The following is a 17002-nucleotide window of genomic DNA, read 5'->3' as shown; positions in this document are numbered from 1 at the left end:
TCACTGAAACGCTGTCTGTGTTAAATGAATGTTGCCCCATAATAGGTTTACTGGCTGTATTTGGGAAATGCTGAAAGCTATGTATAGTTTGAATCTCTGTTTCCCTCTGTCTCTGATGTGCTGATACAGAAGCAAGGAAAGATGAATAAAATTACAGGTAGAAAGTAAGTTTCCATCTGCTGGCCTAGATGTTACTAAAGCATTGGTTTTCAAACTTTCACCCACTTCAGAATAACCTGGAGGACTTGATAAAACAGATTGCTGGGTTCTACCTAGAGGGACTGATTTCACATGTCTTGGGTGGCTCCTGAAAATTTGCATTTCCAACAAGTTCTTAGTTGACACTGATGCTGCTTGCTGATTTATGGAATTGGGAATCGTATATTGAGAGTTACTTCATTTAAGTAAGAATTCAACTGCCAAGAGCGTCAAGAATGGTTAGGATTTTGATCTATACATATAGGAAATAGCTGCTACGGGGCAATATAATGGAAAATTAGAGCTGATTAATAACTTTGAGGGACTTTGACAGTGAGACGGTTTGAATTTATAGGGGACTCAAGCAGCTATTTTTAATGACTTTTTCTCCAGCAATGTGACCTTTCAGAGAGCAGGAACAGAACCACAGCAGTTAGTATATACAATTTTGAGGGAATCCTACAGGCTGCTTATGTCAAATATTTTATCATCAAGCACTCCATCTTTGCTTTGCATTACCATTATGAGTGCCAAGATGGCAGCTGTATGATCTGTCTGCCCTTAGCCCATCTGCTTCATTTTATTTATTTGTATGCTTATTATTTATTCATTTATTGATTTTAATTTTAAAAAGTTGTATATGGCAGAGGCTTTGCAATGTAGAGAATAAAGTGTCCATCAAGTACAGTCAATAGTTTCATGGCTTTGGGTAAATAACTACCCTGTCTCTTGTTTTCTCATTTGGGAAGTTTTAAAATAGAAGAATGAGAAACGGGCCTCTCTTTATGAATGTAACTGATAAATCTTTAAAAATCTTAAAGAATTACATTTTAGGAGAATCATTAGTTAGGTTTCTGCCTGAGGAGAGTCCCATGTAGTTCTTTTAACTGGCTAAATATTATTGGACAAGCTGGGTCTCTTAAAGGTTTGTAGTATTTCTGGCAGTAAGTTGCACTGCTGTTCCTGGGTGTCTGTACTTCTGAGGCGTTGCCAGTGAAATGTTTTCATAATGGATTGTGCCTTACTGTAGTCCTCACTCTTGTCAACTGTCACTTCCTAAATGACTTTATACTATCTGTACTGAGCCTGGAATAGGAAGGAACCACAAGAAATATTTGTATAGACAGACAGACACGGAGTCTCGCTCTGTTGCCAGTCTGGAATGCAGTGGTGCGATCTCGGCTCACTGCAACCTCTGACTCCCGGGTTCAAGCAATTCTCCTGCTTCAGCCTCTGGGATTATAGGCACGTGCCACCATGCCCAGCTAATTTTTTTTTTTTTTTTTTAATTTTTAGTGGAGATGGGGTTTCACCATGTTGGCCAGGATGGTCTCGATCTCCTGACCTCATGATCCGCCCGCCTTGGCCTCCCATAGTGCTGGGATTACAGGCGTGAGCCACCACGCCTGGCCTACAAGAAATATTTTGAAACACACTTGGGGACATGATAGGAGAGGAGAAGGGCAAGCCCTTTTTCCTATCCTTTCTCTTATTGATTCCGTACCCAGTTCAGTGAGCAGGTAAGATTGAGAAGTATGCTTTTCCTTCCCTGATTTCTTAAATATTTGTCAGCGTTTTTGAAACCAGATACCATGTTCTTTTCTTAGTGTCATAATTGCTTATTCTTTAAAATAATATAATTTTGGAAACTTGTTGACTTGTTCTTGATAATTTTGCTGAGGAATAATTGATAACTTTTGGATATTTAAATTGATAACATGTACATACTTAAAGTGTACAATTTGATGAGTTTTGACATTTGTATATACTGTGAAACCACTACCACAATAACAAGATAGTATATATTTTTATTGTGCAACCCTTTGCAATGAATCCACTGGTCTGCTTTTCTTCGCTGTAGACTGGTTTACATTGAAAATTTAAGTGAATGGAAATATGCAGTATATACATTTTGGTGGGGATGGTGCACAGGTTTCTTTCAGCATAATCTTGAGGTTTTTTCGTGTTTCTCATATTAATGGTTTTCTCCTTTTAATTGCTGAATAATATTCTTCTTTGGCTATTCTCCCATTTGTTTGTTTATTCACTTGTTTATGGACAATTGGATTATTTCCAGTTTGGGTAAAGCTGCTATAAATATTTATGTACAGTTTGAGTGTGGAAAAGTGCTTTTATTTTTCTTGAATAAATGCCTAAAAGTAGAATGGCTACGTCATATGCCAGGTCTGTGTTTAACTCTTGAGAAGCTGCCAAATGTTTTCCAAAGTGCTTATACCATTTTACATTCTAAAGAGTTCCGGTTGTTCCACATTGTTACCAACACATGGTGTGGTCACACTTTGTTTTCAGCTTTTCTAGTAGTATCTATGCATGTCTATCTTGTGGAGTCTCAGTGTCTTTTTTTTTTTTTTTTTTTAAAAGATGGAGTTTTGCTCTTGTCGCCCAGGCCAGAGTGCAGTGACGTGATCTCCACTCACTGCAACCTCCCCATCCTGGGTTCAAGTGATTCTCCTGACTCAGCCTCCCTAGTAGCTGGGATTACAGGCATGTGCCACTACTTAGTGGCCTGGCTAATTTTTTTGTATTTTTAGTAGAGATGGGGTTTTGTCATTTTGGCCAGACTAATCCCGAACTTGTGACCTCAGGTGATCCGCTCGCCTCGGCCTCCCAAAGTTCTGGGATTACAGGTATGAGCCACCGCACCCGGCCTCAGTGTCATTTTAATTTGCATTTTATACATGACTGATGATAGTGGGCTGCTAATATCTTTGGTGAAGTGTTTGTTCAGACCTTTTGCCCCCTCTTTAAACAAGTGTTGGCTGGGCATGGTGGCTCACTCCTGTAAACCCAGCACTTTGGGAGGCTGAGGCGGGTGGATTGCTTGAGCTCATGAGTTCGAGAGCAGCCTGGGCAACATGGTGAAACACTGTCTCTTCAAAAAATACAAAAAATTAGCCACCTGTGGTGCTGCACTCCTGTAGTCCCAGCTTACTCAGGAGGCTGAGGTGGGAGGATAGCTTGAGCCTGGGAGGCGGAGGTTGCAATAAGCTGAGATTGCGCCACTGCACTCCATTCTGTGCTATAGAGACAGATCTTTTCTCAAAAACAAACAAAAACCGAAACAAGCGTTGGGTTATCTTTTATAATTGAGTTATGGGAGTTCTTTATATATTCCAGTTTCAAGTTCTTAGACATTTTGCAAATACTTTTTATCAGTTGTTATCTTGATTTTTGTGTTTTTTAAGTTTTTTGAAGAATAGTTTTTTATTTTGATGAAGTCTGTCAGTTTTTCTGTTTATAGTTCTTTTTGTGCTGTTTCATTTCATTTCTCTTTTGGTTTTTCTGGAAGTTAAATTTCTCAGATTCTCATTTTTTAGCTATCAGACAAAAAATGCATAGGAGACAACTATAAAGCTAATAGTGTGTTTGCCTTACGTTTGTGTTTATTGTTACAGTTTTACGGTAAATTGTTTATGATTCTAGTATTTTTGCTTGTTCTTTTTGGTTTTTTAGACTTGCTAACGGGCCTGTAAAATTGCTATTGGTTCGTTCCTTTGTTTTGTGAGTAAGGGAACAGAGACTTACACAGGTTACATGACTTTGCTAATGGTGAAGTTTATGATTATGCCAAGACTGAAAAGACCCCAGGTCCTCTCAAATCCCATTTCACTGTTCATTTCCCCTTTTTAATGATTTTGTTGCTAAAATTTTACTGCATACTGCAACATATTAAAAAGAAATTTAGTTCCTTTATTTCTGTTTATTAGTGTCCTCATTGAAAGCATATTATTACAATTATTATGTAGATTAGCTTCCTGAAAGAATCACAATATCCCCTTAAAATTTCATTAAGTGAAGATGTTGAATTTAACATATATTTTTTTGATTCTTTCCAAAGGTCTGTAAACAGATTTGGCTAGGATTATTTGATGATAGATCTTCAGCAATTCCAGACTTCAGGGATCCACAAAAAGTGAAAGAGTTTCTACAAGAAAAATATGAAAAGAAAAGATGGTGAGTGAAGAGTTGTATGTAGACTAAAGCCTCCCCAAATCACATGTTAACTATGGGTAAGGTTAGTCTGACATAATGAAGGATAAAAGACAGACAGCGAGAGCTTAGATAGGTATATAATTCATTATCCCTTGACTTTTTGTTGGTTTGGTTTCCGAAAACCTTTACTTCTACTTTATCTTAACTCATCTGTTCCTGGCAGCAGTCTTTTTATTATAATAATTACCAGGAAAGTTAGGTATTCTTCCTTCTAATCATTCCCTCTCGCTGTTAGCTTCTTTAAATATGTTTTGCCCTACAAAGCCTCTATTCTTAAAAATCATTAATTTAGCAAGTATTTACTGAGTCATATCTTTTTTTAATTTATTGAGTAACATCTTCTATATACTAGGCACTATGTTAAATAAAGCTCTGGTGTGGTAGTCCATCTACCTAATTGTCTGTTGTAGCCTTTGCTCAAAATATTTTTTCTTTCCACCTAAGAAATCAGTTTACTTTCTGGTTAAGAAGGGAGCATTTACTTTTGCCTAACTAAATCTATCAGATGTTAATTTTTAAAAATTAATTCCAACAGGTTGTACATATAGCTAGTAAGCCCCTTCCAATGGAATAGGGACTATATCCATAAAGCTAGTGTTCAGCTACTCAGGGCTCTGCATTTTTAGCTGTATGAGCACAATTTAAGTATAGTCACTGAGACTCGTTAACTATGAACTCTTTTGGTTGTTTCTTTAATAGTATTGAATAGTGGATATTTTCATCTTGGGAGGTTAGAAAGATGGGGCAGAGAATCAAAATAGAGGCAATAAATAATGGGGAAGTAACGAACTTCTTGTTTGCTTGAGGAGCTGTGTTTCAACCCAAGAGACTATGTTCAGAGCCTGTTTTGGTCCTGAGGGAACATTTGCTGTGGCTTACAGCAGAGGTCTTTACCTTTATTCAGGAGCACATTAGCTCTGACTTGCATGCTATATCAAAATTTGTATTCTTACTACTTTCCCAAATAGACTACTTTTTTTCTTTTTTTTTTTTTTTTTTAGACTGAGTTTTGCTCTTGTTGCCTAGGCTGGAGTGCAATGGCGCGATCTCGGCTCACTGCAACCTCCGCCTCCTGGGTTCAAGCGATTCTCATGCCTCAGCCTCCCAAGTAGCTGGGATTACAGGCACCCACCACCACGCCTGGCTAATTTTTTGTGTTTTTAGTAGAAATGGGATTTCGCCATGTTGGCCAGGCTGGTCTCGAACTCCTGACCTCAGGTGATCCACCTGCCTCAGCCTCCCATAGTGCTGGGATTACAGGTGTGAGCCATCGCACCCTGCCTAAAATAGACTCCTTTTTGCAAGGCAAGATTAATCAGGGCTATATTCAGCTGTACTAGAAGACATCAGGTATGAAAATAGATTAAAATACACCAGTAAAATTTAAGCTAAGGAAAGAAGAAAATATTAGAAGGTGGGTTGAGAGTAAAAATATGGTAGCATAAATGATTCTTTTAAAACAAAAGGTATAATTATCCTTTTATCTTTTTGATTCTGAATTTCCTAGACATTCTACCTTATAGGAAAGACTGTTCTCCTTATATAGCCCTAACCTAGTTTTTTTTTTTTTCCCTCAGCTGTGTTACTTTTACCAATTCAGAAAGAGAGCTTGGTTAGGGATTAGCTTATGGTCAGCTCTAGCTATCAAGAGAAAAGTGAGTGTGAGTAATGGTAGAATTAAAATCATAGATCCTTACCTCCACATTTATAACAGTAATGTATTATTCATTCAAACTGTAATGCAAATACCTAGAAACCTCAAGTAATTACAATTTGTGTTGTTATTTTTTTTTCTTTCCTGAGAAACAGGATAATAAGAGTTATAAAAATAGAGACTTCAAGTGGTGGGACAGGTGACCATCTTTAAGAGGGCCAGGAACAGTATGTTTTTAATCCAGACTCCCGCACACCCGTAACATAAGCTAGAGAGCAGTGAAGTTGGTTTCTAACATGGAATAAGCACTATCCAGATGCAGCCTCCCTAAAAATACTCACTGTAACTATACTTAAAACAGTGATGCTGTTGTTATCCAAAGGGATTTTGAAATTGTTCTTTTGACCAGTTCTCAAAATCAGTTTCTGTGTTATACAAGATTAGTTTCTTTACTTTGTCAGGCAAGTCTTTTGAACCAGTAACTATCATTTGATTTTATCCTTTGATAAGACTTGGCTATACTCAAGAATTTGTATTAGTAGTATGCTAAATTACGGGAAAGTATAACTTCTTGTATTCATTCTCATATATCTTTTGTGTCTCTCATTTACTTTAAAAAAGCTGGTTGTATTGTTTGTGATTATTATGTGGTTTGGTGACAATGAACACTTATGTAGTTAATATCTATACCAGGAATTGTTCTCAGTGCTTTACAAATGTTAACTTGTTTAAACCTAGGCAACTCTGTCTCTCCATTTTATAAATGGAAAAAATGGAAGCACAAAGAGTTGAAGTATTAATAGTTTGCCCAAGGTTTCACAGCCATTTGGTGGTAGAGATGGGATTTGAACTCTTGTCTATGGAACAGGTGCTCTTAAGCATAGTTTTCCTTCTTTCCTCACCTACTTCATATGGGGAATAAGAAGGAGGGTAGGACAAAACCTAGAATTACAAAGAGCAAAAGCTCTCACATAATCCCACACCTAGAGGTTAGGATTGCCGGTGTTTGGACATGATTATATCTTTGCTGCCTCTCCTTTCTTGACTCGCCTCCTCACATAAATCATGTATTTACATGACTGGAATCAAATCTGAAGGATCTGTGAGGTTTTATCTTACCATGTCAAAGCAGAGTAGCTATGAGTATTGTATTATTGTAAATATTTTTTTCTTGATAGATGTTGGGTTTGTTTCCCAGTTTTTTTGAAATTATACAGAGTGGACTGTGATTAACATCTGTGTGTACATGCATCTGTGTACACTTACCAATTCTTAAGGATGTTTCTGGAAGTGGTACTTCTGGTGCACAAAGCACACCTATTTATATATTTTAGTAGGTAGCAATAAAAAAATTGCAAAGTTCACACTTAGCTTATAGGTGAATAAAACCTTAATTTGCATTTTTGTTAGGTTAAAAGTGTTTTCATTTCTATGTCTCCTGTCTTCTGTGAATTGCTTCTTTTGTTCATTTAAAATGGGATGATCTTATTCTTACAGTTTTAATAAGCCTTTATATTTTAGGCCGTTAACTGTAATGTTATGAATGTTTTCCTGCCTCATTTGTCTTCAGATGTTATTTAGATCTTAAGATAATTTTTTAAATTGTAGTATGAACTATTCATCATGATGATTAATTGTAGGTCCTCTGTTTAAAAAAAGCAGTTATTTCTTATGTTGTACTGAATACCTTAGAAAAACCATAAATAAGTAATTGAAACAAGTTTTGTGGTTAGTCTTCTCTTTCTCTGAGTATTTCAAGTATTTAATGGGTGTAGTCTTAAGCTATCATTCCTTTTTAAAAAAATATGCAAAGGTATTCTGTGTGAGAGGGTTTTCAGATAAGATTAATGGTGAAGCAGTCTTGTACGAAGTTAGAATTAAGCTTATTTTTTGGTGTAGAATTACCTGCTTTTTTTTTAGTTAACTGGTTTTTACGTGTTTTAGGTATGTCCCGCCAGAACAAGCCAAAGTCGTGGCATCAGTTCATGCATCTATTTCCGGGTCCTCTGCCAGTAGCACAAGCAGCACACCTGAGGTCAAACCACTGAAATCTCTTTTAGGGGATTCTGCACCAACACTGCACTTAAATAAGGGCACACCTAGTCAGGTGAGTAGTCTTTGAATCTTTGTAGGAAGCTTCGACTTAAAGAAGGCTTGATTGTCAAGAATTTGAGAATTCTTTAAGACAGCAGCATAACCTTGTATGCCAGTAGCATTATGTTCCAGTGATTTATTATACATTAGGAAATTGTTAAGTGGTTGAAATATATATATATATATTTGTTCTTTTTGCTATTGCTAATATGAGTTTCTTTGACTTCTCTGCAACTTTGTAAAGGTGAGTTATACAGGAATGTTGCTATAGCTGTATGTGTGTGTGTGTATACATGTATATATGTATATATCATGTGTTATACAATTAGTAAAATGAATCTATGGTGACCATCAGAGTTAGAACGTATAGTCTCTTTGATATACTTTTCTGGGAAAGGATTTCTTTAGTAGTACAGTTTTCCCACATGTGTGGTTGTGAAGCATGTTGATCATTGAAACACAAGGGACTTTGCATTATATCTTATTCTTAAAAATGAACAAAATGAAATCTTTTCAAAGTTGCTACCTAAAGTTTGTCTTCTACGCTGTATTATAGTTGATGGGGCTGTGACAGATCTGTTACTGTGTGGCACTGCAGCCTCTATCCTATACAAGAATAGTTCAGAGGCATAGTACTATGGTTTAAATCCTGCCCTTTTTGGTAACACATACTAAGACACTTGGATAAATTTCTCTGTTTTCACAAAAGGTTGAGTGAAAAATGAGAAAGGTTAACTCAGCATACTATAACTCTTCTTATGTATAAGTGTGTTTTAAGTTTGGAGATAGTTTTGTATAAAGATTTCGCAGATCCGACTGGAATATCTTTATAGTTAATATGTGGTTTATAGTCCCCAGTTGTAGGTCGTTCTCAAGGGCAGCAGCAGGAGAAGAAGCAATTTGACCTTTTAAGTGATCTTGGCTCAGACATCTTTGCTGCTCCAGCTCCTCAGTCAACAGCTACAGCCAATTTTGCTAACTTTGCACATTTCAACAGTCATGCAGGTAAGTGTTTTTTCCCAACAGCTTTTGCTGGGAGTGCATATAAAACACCAAGAAACATCAATTCTTCATCACACTTTGAGGATCAGTAAACATTTTTTGTTGAGAATGTTTTGTTACTCGTAACTGTTGAGCTGTAATATGTAACCATATAATTGTGTTGCTTTTTAATCACAGAAGAGATTATATTTAATGTCATTTGGTTGGCATGACCTCTTTCGGTAGAAAAATGGGGAAAGGATATAATGTCTGTTTTTTATTCTTTATGAAAATTGCAAATATTCAAAAGTAATTGGATACTATAACCTTTATGTGCTAATCACCCATGGCTAATCTTATTTCATTTGTCATTCCACTCTCACTGTCATATTATTTTGAAGCAAATTTTAGACATAGTTTATCCTTAAATGTTGTATATTTCAATCTATAAAACATACTTTTTTTGTTAGATATAACCACATTAGTAGCATCACTCCCTAAATAATAGTAGTAATAATAATTCATTAGTCAGTGTTCAAATGTTCATTATAGTTCAGATTTTTCCATACACATACATACATACGTGCATACATACATGTATACATACATACAGTTTGTTTGAATCAGATTTCCAGCAAGGTCCACAGACTGCAATTGTGGGATATGTCTCTTAGGTTTCTTAGTTCGTAAGATTTTTCCTCTATTCCTTCTTTTTCCTCCTCTATAATTTGTGAAAGAAATTTGCTCATTTGTCCTGTACAGTTTTCAGTAGTCTGAATTAGTTGATTGCACCACTGTGGTGCCCTGTAACAAGTTCCTCTGTTCTATTTCTTGTATCAGGTTGTTGGATCCAGAGACTTAATCAGTTACAGGTTCTTCCTATTAGGAGGATGGGTGGCTGGGGATATGCTTACTACTTGGGATTTAAGAGGCTTTTAATTTTGGATTGTGTTTTTATAATGTTACCTGTTGATGCTCAATAACCGAGTCCATTGTGTAAAAATAATGATGTTCTGAATTTATTCCTTCACTTATTAGCTGAAATACTTTTTAAAAAATCTGTCTGGTGGCATGATTTGTTTAGGAAAGTCAGAATACATGATTCTTTGCCATCAGATATCACAATAATGAGTTGATTTCCTAGCATTTCATAATGGTGACTTTTTTCTTTAGTATCATTATGACTTCATAGATTTAAACATTTGCTTCTTCTCAGTTTGCTGTCATTATCCTTAGTAGTGCTCAAATTAGCCCACCTTAGGAGTAGGAACATTTTCAGGTTGGTTCCTACAGATACAACTCATTCATTCATTTATTTGAGGTGGAGTCTTGCTCTCTCGCCCAGGTTGGAGTGCAGTGGTACAATCTCACTGCAACCTTCACCTCCCGGGTTCAAGCTATTCTCCCACCTCAGCCTCCCAGGTAGCTGAGATTACAAGTGTGCACCACAACACCTGAAATTATATACAAATGTAAAAGTTTGTATTTTAGTAATACAAAAATACTGATTTTTTATTTTTAGTAGAGATGGGGTTTCACCTTGTTGGCCAGGCTGGTCTCAAACTCCTGACCTTAAGTGATCCACCCACCTCGGCCTCCCAAAGTGCTGGGATTACAGGCATGAGCCACCGTGCCTGGCCTCTTTTTGTTTTTTGTTTTGTTTTGTTTTGTTTTTTGAGATAGAGTCTCACTCTCTTGCTCACACTGGAGTGCAGTGGCACGATCTCGGCTCACTGCAACCTCTGCCTCCCAGGTTCAGCTGATTCTCCTGCCTCAGCCTTCTGAGTAACTGGGCTCACAGGTGTCCTCCACCACTCCCGACTGATTTTTGTGTTCTTTAGTAAAGATGGGGTTTCACCATGTTGACCAGGCTGGTCTCAAACTCCTGACCTTAGGTGTTCCGCCTGCCTCCCAAAGTGCTGAGATTACAGGTGTGAGCCACTGCACCGGGCCCTAAAGATATTTTTTGATAGAACTCTTGTGGTCTTTGAATGGCCTTTTCTCCCCTGCTTATTCTCAGATTTAACATATTTGTTACAGTTTAATGCATGTCACCAGAAATTGGGATTTATGGAGTTTTATTTTGTTAACAAATATGCAAGCCTTGAAGAGGTACTTAGGTAATATTTAAAAATTGATTATTGAAGTATAGATTTGGTCACTTGTATCTCTCCTTAATTGTAATAGCAATAGTCTGATAGGGAAGTGGCATAATGTAGTGAAAAGAACCTGGACTTTGGAGTTGGGACAACCTGGGTTCAGATGCTGGCTTTCTTGCTTATTATGTGTGTAACTTTGGGCAAATTACCTAACATTTCTAAGCTTTCTATTCTGTAAATTGATTTTGATAAGTGGCAAGGTTCAAGTGAGATGATGCATTTAAGTGGTTTACCATCTAAAAGGTACAATAAACATTGTTTTTCTTTTCTCTTTTACACACACTTCATATATATGTACCTATGTATACAAATACATACTTATGTATGTATGTTTGTATGTTTACATGCATTTAAGAAAAAGGGTCATACTTTATGGCAAGTTTTTATGCTGTTTTAATCTTTCGATCTTTGTTAAGATTCCACAAATGGTTTGGATTCATTTCCTAACAGCTTGGTAATTTCTTGAGTCTTTACAGTGGCTTCTTTATGCTTAAACAGTGTAAAAGCATACATAGTATTTGTGTTGGAAATATGTATGGAATCTATTTTGGATGTCAGTAAGCTGTGATGTTTATATCATGGAAAGTTTACCGGTCTGCATTTTGAGTGATTAAATAAATATCAAACCAAATGTAGAACATTAATTTAGGAATTTAGTCATTTTATAGTTTTATTTTGATAATTCGAAACTTTGCTTTATATTATTTTGGCATGTGTGTATGAGGTATTGGCTAAAGCTTACTCTTTCTTTTTCATAGATTTCTATAGGTTCAATTATGGAGAAGAAAAACTCAAGACTGTATGTTTCTAAAAGATGTATTTCACAATTTTATGAGCATAACAGAAACCAGTGCTGATAGAACTGATTTCCTATTTGTATTTTAGAACTTACTTTGCCTTATTTTACTTACTTGTGAGATTGTGATGGTTTTTCATTTTCTTTCAATTTGATCACCTGGCTTCTTTTTGGATAATGATGATATGAAGCCTTTTATACATAATCACACTCCAAAGTGTGCTGTTTGGGATAGTTTGAAAATTTGTAGAAAAACTTCTCTCCAGCCACAATTCTTTCTAGCAAGCAATAAGGGAACCTTTCATTTTAAGTATTAATAAAAACATTTTCTAAGGACATGCTTTAGAAGGGAATTGTGGTGTAATTTTTATATGTCTCGTGTGTATTTGCTTTAAAAAGGAGTCCTAGGATGACATGGATCTCCTTTTTCAGGAAAGGTTATACTGAGAAGGATAAGAAATTTTGGTTTTCTTTTGCTTAAGTTGGAGGAGTTGTGGTAGATTTCCCTTCTCCTGTGTTAACCTGAGCTGCAAAATCCCAGAAAATATGGAGAACCCTCTTTCCCCATAACCCTCCAGATAAGAAGCCATTTCCCCTTCTGATCAAAAAGAACCCCAACTCTCTTTTTTCACCTCTTGCATTTGAATGCTGGTAAAAAGAGTTGGTGGGAGAACCAGTAAATAGAGTAAAACTTGTGTAATTTGTGAATATATTCTGGTTTTATCTCCATTTTAGGATTATTGAAATATAATGTGAAATTACTGATAACCACCAAATTCTTTTGTAAATTCGCAATTTATTTCTTGTTCCCTTTGTTTTTCTCTCTTGAAATGCAATTTGTGAGTCTTCACAGGTAATGTTGGATTTTTCTTTGTAGCCCTGTTAGCCAAAAATGGTTAGCCAAAAATGGTTAGACTGCAACTCTACAGACTAATTTGTACCATGGCTGCACTAATACTTTCAACAACTTCCTTAAATTGCACTTTGAAAACAATAGCCATCATTTAATCGCAGGATAGTAAAGGAAAAGAATCTTATATTTTGATCAGATTGATAGAAAGTAGTTAATCTTAACTGTTCTGTTTCTTGTGCGAAGAAAGAATGAAATAGCTCCCGTAGGCTGCAAGTCAGGCTGCCTGAGAGGAGTTGCTTTTTAGTCTGAAGTTCTTACTTAGAAATGATGGCTCAGATTACCTTTTTTCCTTTACTTTATTTGACTTTTGGTTTCATTACAGGAGAATAAAATATATATGCCTGTTACAAGAAGAAACTACTGAATTACTCATTTATTTTTCCTTCTAATATGTATGGTTGATACCATCTTTTGATATTTTGCCTTGGAGTAGTTTTTAGGTGTAAAAACTAGGTCATGGTTTAACTGAAATGTCTTTTTCCAGAGCCTTTCCAGGCATTCAGAATCTTTATTTTTCCATATATAGTTTACAAATAAAGTCATTGATTGCAATTTCTTCTCATCTTGATATTCTTGTTAATTTTTAAAAAATACTAGGTGAAAATTTTATCCTGAACAGTTTGATACGACTGATGGAACCTTTAATGGCAAATGATAACTATTCACACATGCCAGTCGGGTTCGTTAGCATTGTTTTGTAGGGAAGCTTTTTCTTTTGTAGGTAGTTTAGTGACTTAAAAGCTGGAAGCCTTTACTCTTCATGTGAGCATTCAGGCTGAGGTATAGTATTTGTGGATGTGTGTTGCTGGGTGGGGTCATTATTGGGTTCAGTAAAAGTCATCTTCTACGGAAATGTGCATGAAGCTAGAAATAAAATTCACCTACTGAATTTAGTAGTTATTTTGCCTGATGATAAACATCATATCACAAAACCTGTGTACTATAAACTGTAATTGATTTTTGTCACACTCTATACTGTAGGATCTAAACCCAACTGCCTCGCAACTCAGGTAACACAAATGAGTAGTATCATGTGTGTTTAAGGAACTATGGTGCCCTTTTTAAAGGGGATGTTCTAATCTGTTATTACAAGGAAATAGGGATTTAGGATACTAGATATATTGATTTTTTTTTTTTTTTAAATAAGAGAAGCTAGAAGTCTTTTTGTTTATTGCGAAATGCCCTCTTTTTAAATGTTGGGAATTGATGGGAAATAATGTTAAGTACTGTACAGATGAAACAAAGCGTATCTGTCAGATGAATTTGCTGAGGGCTGCTAGTTTGCATCCTATGATCTCTCTGTCTTCCTGTCTCATGAATATGTGTTTTTCTTTGAAGAGGAATGACAACTCTTAGCAAGACTCAGGCTCATTAATTTGGGGTCTTAAGTTCCACACTAAGTTGACTCCTTGAAATACGATTATTTAAGAAACAGCTTTACCATTGTGTTACATTCTGCTTAGCTTGGATTTCTTTGTACAGAGATTGCTTGAGTGTCCAGATAGTAATTTTTGTATTTTAGTGTTGAATTTGCAAAGTTTTGTTTTCCAAAGTTTTATTCTGCAGCATTTACAATCGATTGTTGAAGATAGTGAATAGATCAGTACCTAGACGTAAAAATGGATACAAGTACTACAAAGTCCTGTCTTGCCATATTTAATAGGTATTCGATTAATGTTTGGGGCTCTGAATTATATGCTATAATTTCTATACTAGCATTCATTGTTCCTTAAATTTTAATGAGTTTAAAATTGCAGGCTTCTAATAGAATATGAATATCTTCCATTTATTTGGTGATCCTGTGCTTTTTTTAGATTTTTATATATGACCATGGTGAGGCATTTGTAAACTTAAAAAAAGTTTTATTTCTTAATTAAACCATCTTTGTATTATTTTTTAAGTATTTCAATTATTGTTGAGATTCACATAGTTGATTACCATTTTTATTCAGTGAATTTTTCCAGAATGTTTTCTACATCTTTGTCTGCTTTCCTGTAACTCGGTACTGTAACTCAGTACTCTGAAATAGTTTCCTTTGTTAATGGAGTCACTTTTATAGTACTGTGCTTGAGGTCATATACAGAGTATTATGTCCAAATTTATCATTGCACAAAGTGTTCATGGAAATTCCTGGTTACTACTTAGTAAATTACCTGTAATTGGGTTAAATGCTGATAGGGTTTAAAATCTGATTTCTAAGTGAATTCTCTATAAAGTGAGTTTTGATACATAGAAACTTTTCATATAATTCTTAAACACATTTGTCATGTATTTTCATTTATAGTTTTCATATTCATTAACATATGTTGTTCCTTACCATTTACAGCTCAGAATTCTGCAAATGCAGATTTTGCAAACTTTGATGCATTTGGACAGTCTAGTGGTTCGAGTAATTTTGGAGGTTTCCCCACAGCAAGTCACTCTCCTTTTCAGCCCCAAACTACAGGTAGAGCTTCTCCAGCATTGTGCTTAAATGTTTACTTCACGAATCAAAATTCTCTTAAGTGTAGTTTTGAAAAATTAGTCTAAACTTAAATTCTGTAATTATCTGACTTTAAAATGGTTCTATCTTAAAAAGCTCTGGGGAAACCTGAACTCTTATTTTTTTCTATATTCATTTGTTTTTCTGCATTATTTGGTGTATTGTCTGTTTGACAACATCCATTCTCCTCCTTTTCCTGCACATGAATCTTCCTTAGATCTACCATGCACAGAGGACAGAGGCATGACACTACTATAAGTATTTCTCTTTCAGTCTCTCTTTTTTGTGTGTGTGTGTTTGTTTTTTGGCAATGCTCCTGCCTCAGAATAGAATACAGGCACATGCCACCACTCCTAGCTGAAATTTTTTTTTTGGTGGGGGGAGGGTAGCAACTGGGTGTCACTGTGTTGCCCAGGCTGGTCTTGAACTCCTGGCCTCAAGTTATCCTCCTGCCTTGGCCTCCCAGAGTGCTGGGATTACAGATGTGAGCCACTGTGCCCAGCCAGTACTGTAAGTTTTTTAAGGTTCATAGAATCCATTGATTTAGGCTGACATTAGACCTCTTAATAAAGGAAGCTGATTGCTTCTGTAGAGCTAAAAATGTAAGTAATTTTCAGAGCAAGAAGCCTGAGAAAAATTTTCATATGTTTATTAGACAAGAGTACATTAATGATCACTTCAGTCAAACTTGGAAATAGTTTTCTGTGCAGGAATTGGTGTTTAAACATTGAATACTTTTCCATAAATTGTACTGTTTCCAGAAACTCATTGAACCCTTATTTAGATTTTTGGCTGATTACTTTTCTTTCAACTTTTAACTCTGTATTGTCTTAAAGCCTTTTATTTCAGTTTTCTTTTTTTTTTTTTTTTTCCCTTTAACTTTCATCATTTACATAATTTCTGGCTGTCCAGCATTTAGAATGCTTTCATCTAGCTGCAGTTTTGGTGAATTTACTTCAGCTTTTCCTCTTCAGGCTACCCACAGTAAGTTCTGTTGTCAAATAGGCATCTTATACTAATTTGCATATTTTTGCTATATTTCAAGGGTTTTTCCAATTATAGATCGTTGATAATTCTTTAGTGATAATCCTTCATAAAAAATCTCTCCCAACTCTATTTATTAAACTCAGAGTTAGAGAACACAATAGTAGACAAAGAGTTACTTGGTTTAATAATAATTTGAAATAATATTCTCATATAAATTTTGAAAGTTTAGTATGCACTTTGTTTGCCATCTCCTTGTAACAGGTCGCAGTCTTTTACATACAAACATGTATTACTTACCTTTAATTGAAAACACCATGGTTTAACTCCTGAAAGAAATTTGATCAGTATGTATTTCTTTTAGAATGTATAAAAACCTGCTTGATAGAAAGTGTTCGTGTTTTTTAAATAGAGGTTCATGCATTCTGTTTTCAAATTACCTGTAGTTGTCTTTTCTATCACTTTAATATATAACTGTGTATGTATACTATTTTGATTTCTGAAACTAAAGTTTAGAAATAAAGAACTAATATCCCAAAAGTGTAGGATCAAAAGCATAGAATGAAATATACTGGTTTTAGTCTTTTGATAGTACTTTAAGGAGGTCTTTATAATAGAGAACATATTTTAAATTTCTACATCTTTGTCTGCTTTCCTGTAACTCGGTACTGTAACTCAGTACTCTGAAATAGTTTCCTTTGTTAATGGAGTCACTTTTATAGTACTG

The 17002-nt window shown here is 35.4% G+C and overlaps 1 protein-coding gene across 2 annotated transcripts in view; it reads left to right on the top strand.

Annotated features, from left to right (window-relative positions):
- AGFG1 (ArfGAP with FG repeats 1) overlaps window positions 1-17002 on the top strand; it is a 75867-nt gene that overhangs the window by 24134 nt on the left and 34731 nt on the right. Inside the window, exons 2-6 of one of the 2 annotated variants that reach the window (XM_011984963.1) lie at window positions 4058-4173; window positions 7811-7973; window positions 8812-8965; window positions 15136-15255; window positions 16204-16275. In XM_011984963.1, the coding sequence (XP_011840353.1) occupies window positions 4058-4173; window positions 7811-7973; window positions 8812-8965; window positions 15136-15255; window positions 16204-16275 (625 nt within the window). The remainder of the gene's footprint in view (window positions 1-4057; window positions 4174-7810; window positions 7974-8811; window positions 8966-15135; window positions 15256-16203; window positions 16276-17002) is intronic. The other variant, XM_011984964.1, reaches the window with a different exon arrangement.

The sequence above is a fragment of the Mandrillus leucophaeus genome, unplaced genomic scaffold, assembly GCF_000951045.1.
Source record: "Mandrillus leucophaeus isolate KB7577 unplaced genomic scaffold, Mleu.le_1.0 Scaffold277, whole genome shotgun sequence".
NCBI lineage: Eukaryota > Metazoa > Chordata > Mammalia > Primates > Cercopithecidae > Mandrillus > Mandrillus leucophaeus.
This window is presented reverse-complemented; position numbering and strand designations above follow the sequence as displayed.